This window comes from Morone saxatilis, unplaced genomic scaffold (assembly GCF_004916995.1).
Source record: "Morone saxatilis isolate NCDOM2014 unplaced genomic scaffold, NCSU_SB_2.0 Contig10, whole genome shotgun sequence".
In the NCBI taxonomy this organism is placed as follows: domain Eukaryota; kingdom Metazoa; phylum Chordata; class Actinopteri; family Moronidae; genus Morone; species Morone saxatilis.
The window spans coordinates 3,493,234-3,501,129 of record NW_023339652.1 but is presented as its reverse complement, the minus strand read 5'-3'; the positions used below and the strand labels follow the sequence as shown (position 1 = coordinate 3,501,129).

The 7,896-nt window shown below is 43.5% G+C and overlaps 1 protein-coding gene across 4 annotated transcripts in view; it reads left to right on the top strand.

The window, feature by feature from the left end:
* gata3 (GATA binding protein 3) overlaps positions 1-7,839 on the top strand; it is a 13,377-nt gene extending 5,538 nt beyond the window's left edge. For 3 of the 4 annotated variants that reach the window (XM_035675553.1, XM_035675569.1, XM_035675545.1), the window contains exons 4-6: positions 1,114-1,259; positions 3,768-3,893; positions 6,314-7,839. In XM_035675553.1, coding sequence (XP_035531446.1) covers positions 1,114-1,259; positions 3,768-3,893; positions 6,314-6,604 — 563 coding nt within the window. In that variant the 3' untranslated portion in view covers positions 6,605-7,839. Of the gene's footprint in view, positions 1-1,113; positions 1,260-1,327; positions 1,375-3,767; positions 3,894-6,313 lie in introns of all 4 variants that reach the window. The other variant, XM_035675561.1, reaches the window with a different exon arrangement.
* Positions 7,840-7,896: the final 57 nt, after the last annotated feature.

Genomic DNA, 7,896 nt, shown 5'->3' with positions numbered 1-7,896 from the left:
TTTTTAATGAGGTTATCAGTGGAGCGTGTGCGTCATGCAAACTTAATATTTCAGAGAAAGCCTTCAGCATTTCTCCAAAACCTCAACACACCTTACAGAATCTGCATTGCAGAGGCCTGTTTTTTCTCAAGTCATCGGATCCGACACAGTTCCTGTTTGATTTGAGCAGTAGTCGTCTCTTGGCAAAACAGAAAGAAAGAAAGAAACACACTTGTCCAGGTGCTTGCATGTCTGTCACAGGCACGACCCGGTCTGACAAGAAGTCGGGCTCTGCGTATGTCTCTTTGCAGCTCGAAAAAAGGGGAAGTGCGGCTGCATGAAAATGCAAAATGCTCTCGGCGTTGCACAAAAGCGCCGTGTGAGTCTCTGCTTTCAAATAATGTGACTGTGACTGCAGCACACTTGTTTCAGTTTCAGGCCCCTCTGTACTATAATCAAACTGTTAGTGCGCGTCTCACCTGTCGGTGTCACTAGAGAAGTGCCAGTCAAAGCTGAACACCCCTCAATCATTTCAAAACAAAGGACACCGCCTGTATAAGCCATAATATACACAGAGAAATTATTATTATTATCATTATCAGTATTATTATTATTTAAAGGAGAGATTGGCTGATGAGAGAAAGAAAAAGGGCCTGTTTTATTAGAGTTATTTTATCTAACTGTCACGGACCAAAGTGCATTTTGCTTAGTCTGAAAATCCTGATTAAGGACACGTAGCTTGAAATAATTTCTGCTTTATGGACCTTAACAAAACTGCTGTGCACCACCAACACTAACCACATGTATTTAATGTGTTTATGTGTGTATGTGTGTGTGTGTGTGTGTTAGAAATAAAATAACTGCTGCAGTTAAAGTCATTTTTATATTAACAATGTCACATTTTATAATTATTATAATTATTATAATTATTATTATTATCATTGTCATCATTGATGCTGTTGCACATATGCTGTAACTCTTTATTGTATATTGCATGTTACACAAATATCTTCCCTAACTCTTTCTATTCCCAGCGTTTACATTTACATGCATCAAGAATTATTTTGAAAGGACCAACTGACCCGGACACTCCATGTTTTGTGTGTGTACGTGTGTGTGTGTTGGCTCTTGCAGAAGGTAGAGAGTGTGTGAACTGCGGGGCCACGTCGACTCCGCTGTGGAGGCGGGACGGTACGGGTCACTATCTGTGTAACGCCTGCGGACTCTATCACAAGATGAACGGGCAGAATCGCCCTCTCATCAAACCCAAGCGGCGGCTGGTACGTCTCCACCACATTTTCTCTATTGATGACATTTCCGTCTCTCTCTCTGTTTTTCCCCTATCCAGGAAGAAGTAGGCCTATTAGCTGCAGGAAATTGACTCGACAAGTGCAGGTCTCTGTTTTCAGATACTACCATAGAAAACACTGCACAGTTTTTTTTTAAATGCAATGACGATGCTATTTTTTATTTGCTAAAATTGTCATTGATTCATAGAGTATTCTGTTTAAACAAAAGGCCCCCCCATGTGTATTTTGGAGATGCATTGCCTCCATTAAAGAGAACAAACTGCTTCCACTGATGCTTGTTGCAGTGTGGCTGCAGGCCTGCATCCAAAAAACAAAAACAAAAACAAAAAACGCACAATGAGCTCCATCAACATTATTTTAACATTTTACTTTTTAGGATACGTCTGGGCAATTTCTTGGTTATTTTTGCAATTCTTAGGATTGCTTCGAGTGGAGCTATTTTTTGCAGTTATTTCAGGGAAACCCCCCTCTCATCAGAGCTGCATCTCTTATGAGCTTTAGAGGAGTTCCCCTCTGCTTTCTTATGAAAGAAAAAAAAAATACAAATCTTTCGAGGCAAAGATGGCGGTCCAGTCCTGCTCTGGACCTCTTCTCTCCTCCACCTCGCCTCTAATGTGAAAACCCGACTTCCCAGGAAAGGGCTGCCGGATATCTGAGCAGCGCAGATAAGTCGCCTTTAACAACACAGCCCCGCTTCCCCAGTCAAAACATAAAGGGCTGCAGAGTCCGAGCCAGGCCAGCACAGAGTCACGACTTCAGATTTGTTTAGTGTTTGAATCCCTGCTTAAATACACGAGCATGGTCAGGTATGCATGCCTCGCCACATTTGGCCTTGTAGTGTTTTTTTCATTTTTTATTTATGGAGGGCAAAGATCAGGAAAAAATAGCAAAAATCTTATTTGGAGGCCAGAAAGTGACACCAGAGGAGGATTTAGGACCAAGATATGAGCCACCAATCTGATTATCTGTGTAATAATTCATCACACTGACCATCTAATGTATTGCCAGTATTTTAGAAAACATTAAGTTATTTGAGGATCTAGTTAATCTGCAGCTTTGGTGTAATTAAAAAAAAAAAAAAAATCAATGGGGTGAAGAGAAAAGTCAAAAGATGGCGATAGTGCAAGAAAATGCACTAAAGGTAAAGAAGACGGATTAAAGCCAGACATAATACGCACATCATATATGGACTAGACATAATAAGGTTTATTCCTCCAATCTGATTGGTTATTCACAGCACACAGCAGCAGGGGTTATTAGGCCACCACGTGTGTATAATTGGAAATCCCTCCCCGAGATAATGTAGTCCGTTACGTTAGTGTGTCCTTTGCGGTCACCTGCCTATTGATTGTTTTTAGAGATTATAACATCAATGTCAAGCCACTGCAGCAAACTGGGCTGTGAGACAGGCAGCTAAATCCATGGGAAGACATGACTTTCACTGTGTGTCAGGATGAAGTGAGGGTTTTACTCTGCTAGTAGCCTGCAGCGAAGCCAAAAATACACACTTTTCCTTTTTTTTCCTTTTTTAATCATGCTTTTAATTGGCGTGTCATATGGTTCATTTCACTGCTTCATATATTCATATTTTCTATGTTAAAAAAAATAAAATAAATCCTGTTAAACACACAACCTGCAAAGCCTACTCCAATATAAGACATCTTTTTCTTAATTTTTCTTTTCTTTTCCTATAGGTTTAATCGATGCCAAATCAATATGAACACGTTCAGGCCCTCTCTTGCAGTTTCAATTGTTTAAAGTCACGACTTTAAAACAAGCCTCCGTGGCACAAACACGCACTTTAAGGGGGGGATTTAATCAGATTTAATAGCTCTCCCATTTCAAGGCACTGCTTTTATGTCCTCTGTAAATATTTATTCTCTAGGAGGTATGTGCTCTATGACGCTATTTTAAGCCTGGAGTGAAAGCAGCTCTGTTTTTGGTATTTCTGTCTTTATTTTAAACTATTTTCAGCTTGCACTGAATGCAAATATACATATATATATTCCTATGGGTGGATATTAAGAGTGTTTATAAAGTCTTTATTGACTGCCATGTTTTTAACGTTTAAAAAAAAAATAGCTTTACACAATGCACATGGATGAAAATAAATAACGCATTTAATCTGTAATGAAAGTGCCTTTTCTTTAATGCCTTTATAGAGGTGTAGTAGGCCACTGTGCAGGATGCCATGTATACAGGGCTCCCACTATTACACACAGACATCCTAAAAATACCAAATTTAAAGTGATGCGTGTTTCCATCGCATCTTTTCTTTATTAGAAGTGCCCTTAAGACATACCATAGGGCCTCTTTTCCTTAATGCCCCCATACAATCCCACTAAAAGTCGCTGTTTTCTGCAGGAATGGAAGCCCTGAATCTTGGCGTTAAATCTGTCAGAATAAACATTCATGCTGCCTGGGTCATTACGTGGTCATGTGACGTTATTTTTCCCTCTTTCCTCTGTCGTTGTGCAGTCCGCAGCCAGGCGGGCAGGGACGTCATGTGCAAACTGTCAGACGACAACGACGACGCTGTGGCGGAGAAACGCCAACGGGGACCCGGTGTGTAACGCCTGCGGCCTGTACTTTAAACTGCACAATGTAAGTAATAAACCTTCATAGGATATCTCACTAAGCCATCAAAAGGTTGTCGTGGATATTTATTCCCTTCAGCTCCCATCTTACTCACCCTCTCCATTTCTTTCTCATCACGTACTGCTGGGCACCTTTCCCTCCTCCTCTGAATATTTTATCTGACTTGTCCCTGCAGAGACTTTCCGGGGCCACGGCGATAACAAATACTGTAGAATTAATATGATTTATTGGCAGTAAGTGCGAATCTAAAATGTATAAGACCGAAGTGAACTAAGCCCGCAGCCGCCTTGCTTTTGAATATTAAAGAAGGGGGCTTAATTAAAATTCGATTAATTTCCAGGCCCATTTTTTTTCTTCTTATTTCTAGCCTTTTGGTTCCAAGCGCGCCAGGGACTTGGAGTCCCCCCTCTGACCACCAATCCGTCTGATTCGTTTTGGGTTTGGTTAGTGCCTCACCACATCATTTCACATCCTCAATCTGAAAACCCCAGGGACTCGTTTATCTCTCCCTCTCTCCTCCTCTCCTGTGCACAAAGCTGTCACTTTTAATCAGACAGCCATTGTAGTCCAAACTAATAATAATAATAACCAGGCTAACTGCTCTGAGGCCACATGTAGGTAATACCGCCCCCCCTCCCACTCTCAGAAACAGATAAAGGTTGCCTATATCCCATATCCCTGTGTGTAAGGGGAAGAGTAGTCTGCTCTGCTGCACTGCTTGTCACGCAAGCGCTCCCTGTTAAATCATTTTCCCATGTTACTTTTGGCAGATAGTTGGGCGCTGCAGAAACAGATTCGGAGCAAGGTTAAAAGGAGAAAAGAATAATATTTCCCAGTTACATATTAGCATTTGAACTGACCCTGACCTCGGCGTAATTGTGAAATTAGTTTATTTTTATAAGTCCGGACTTGTGTTGGGGTTTGCTTCCTTTGAAACAAATTCCACATTCTTCATGGAGAATTTAGTGCAGTCCCTGCTCGCCAGAAAGTGCTCCTGGTGTGACCCGAAACACCTGATGGTTGCAGTGTGTCGCCCCGTGAGCTTAGATAAGACGCTTGTGAAAACAAAAAAGTTGCCACAAAGGCTTTGTTAACACCTAAAACACAGACAACCTCATTTTAGTAATCAGGGGGTTTACTTACCATGTGTGAAAGTTGGCTTTCTCATCTTTCTATCTGAGTGTGTTCAGGTTTGACACTTCTGTACGGGGGTTGAGGTTTCAGGTGGTTTGCTGCTGTTGTTGGGAGAGAGGATGTGAGAGGCTGCACTGTGTATTCTGCGGTGGTCATTGAATCGAACACTTGGGCTCTGCTTTTGTTTGATGTGCTGGGGCGGCGGCCGTTCGAGTGCAGGCCGGAGGCCCAAGGCTTCCTCTGTGAGACAGTAGACATCTCAGCATCAAAGAGCACTGGCCTGACTGGCTTTAGGTGGGCGTAGCATGCCTCTGAGCTGGAAGCAAAGCAGACAATTCAGAGAAAGTCACTCAGTATGAGCCACATCTTAGGGAATGAAACCACATCCCTTGGGGGGGGGGGCACATATCTATGCCCTCCACTAATCATTGAGGCCACTCTGCTTAAAAAGAGTCAGTGAAAAATGCCAATGTCTCAGACAGCGCGGGAGAGAGAGTGAGGAAGAAATCCCTGTTCCCATTTCCCCGGGAAGAACCGCTCAGAAAGATCAGGAAGCCAGTCGGCTTCATCCACCTCCCCTCATAATCCTGCCCACAGCCGGAATTCCATCATCCAGCTCTCATTCCCGCTAAACCTATGCTGGAATATGGCAGCTGGGGCCATTTTGGCCGGGAGACGGCCACGCGGTTGAGGAGGAGGAGGGTGGAGAGGAGGACTTGGCCGACGCTGGCGGTCGTCATGGCCATGTGTCTCTGTGGTCGACTGGCTTGCACATTAGCTGCCAGACTCTTCTCCGTCTCTGTCCTGCACACACTCTCTCCATCTTCCTTCCATCCCCCTTCCATCTTTTCCTTTTTCTCTCTTTTTTCTGGCATAGCCACAGCCTCAGATACAGTTCAGCTTAAAGGAATCAACACTTAAATTCACCCCAGTACACACAGACACACACAAAGAGTATATATAAACAATAATCTGTTTCAGGATGGGACACTCAGATTTGCCTCGTAATGGGAATCCATTACATATCATTATGTCTCCCCAAAACCCCAAAATCTGCCTCAAAGAAAACTAAAAAGCCACATTCTCTCCCTTATTTTCAAATTTGGTGACACCCTTCACTTATGGTTTCTTTTTTATTGTGTTGCTTAATGCAAATGGAGCCACAACCCCGAATGCCTTTATGTTAAAATCTCCACTTTTAAGATTTGTATCATGCATGTGAACACAATGCAATAAATGTGTTGCGACAATAATACTAATCTGCCATCTTTTCTGTCTCCTTTCGAGAGCAGATTAACCGACCTCTGACCATGAAGAAGGAAGGCATCCAGACCAGGAACAGGAAGATGTCCAGCAAGTCCAAGAAGAGCAAAAAGTCACAAGACAGCATGGACGACTTCTCCAAGAGCCTGATGGACAAGAGCAGCTCCTTCAGCCCGGCCGCCCTGTCCCGCCACATGTCATCCTTCCCTCCCTTCTCGCACTCCGGCCACATGCTGACCACCCCCACACCCATGCACCCCTCCTCAAGTCTCCCATTCGCCCCCCACCACCCTTCCAGTATGGTCACAGCCATGGGTTAGACGTCCCTGCGCTGCGCCACCCCTGAACCCTCGGCCTCGCCACCACCATACCCCTTGGTACCTCTGCTGACCTGCTTCCATATCCTAAAAGACAAATAAACTGCTCCTCGGCCCGACCTAAGCTATCCTGTCCCACCGCCGAGCTGCGGTGCGAGAACGGCAGGCTTTAGGCTCCTTTGTCCTCAGTTGTATCTTATTTTTATAAAAATCAAAGAGTACCTCTGCGATGTGAATGCTTTGCAGACTTGACTTGACTGTGGCGCACTGACCTCCAGGGGGAAGATTTTTTTTTCCTCCAACCAGGGAGAGAAAGAACATTTCTCCCCAAAACCGCCGCCACCACATTGAGGCTGTCCTCCCAGCTGATCCACATGATAAGGAGCTCCATTTGTGTACAAAAAGCCATTTTTCCACACACGAACATCACAAAAACAGACATTAAAAAAACTTTTACAACGCTCTCTCCCGAAAATTTCCGAACCCGCCTCTCTTCACCTTGCACCTGTGCAACAGGAAAAACCCCCCACTCCCCTTCTTCCTCTTCTTCTCCTTCTTGCTGAAGACGAGGAGAGACAGACGTTGAATATATTTGTACAAATTGTATGAAATACAGTACATTTAATGAAGACTTTTTAATTAAGTAAGAAAAAAAAAGGAAACATGCCCCTGGGCAGCTAACGACGAGAAGGGTACGAGTCGCAGCAGGTGGAGAGACTTGCCACCAGAGGAGTGAGGAGAGGACGCCTCAGAGGAAAGAAAAAAGGGAGGAGGACGAGAGAAGTCGAGAGGGAGAGACTTTTGAGAAAGGGCAGGCCTCGGTTTTCGCCTGCGTGAATTGTGTTGCATTAAGTTTGCGGAGAGTCAGCGGCTCCGGCTGCAGGCATCTCTCTTCTTTTTTTTTTTTTGGATGTGCTATAGGTCTCGGGCAATTGGTTTGTGTTGACGCACGCACCTACACACACACACACATTTGATCACCTGAAAGACTTTCTTCCTGCCCACAGATTATATGCATTGTGAAAAAAGTTCCTGTATTTGTTATTTGTATGTATAAATCAGAGTACCAAAAATACGAAATAAACAAAGATGTAGAATTATTTCTTTATGTTATGCAGACTGAATGGTTGTAAAAATTTAATAATAATCACTAGTGTAAAATATGACTGCTTTTTTGTTTCGTAATTTTTTTTTCTCTTTGAAAATAATAAACTAGTTTAATCTCTGTTGACATGTTAGCGCTGTGGTCGAGAGCCTTCTTTTCTGTCACCGTGTGATCTTTGACACATTGCACC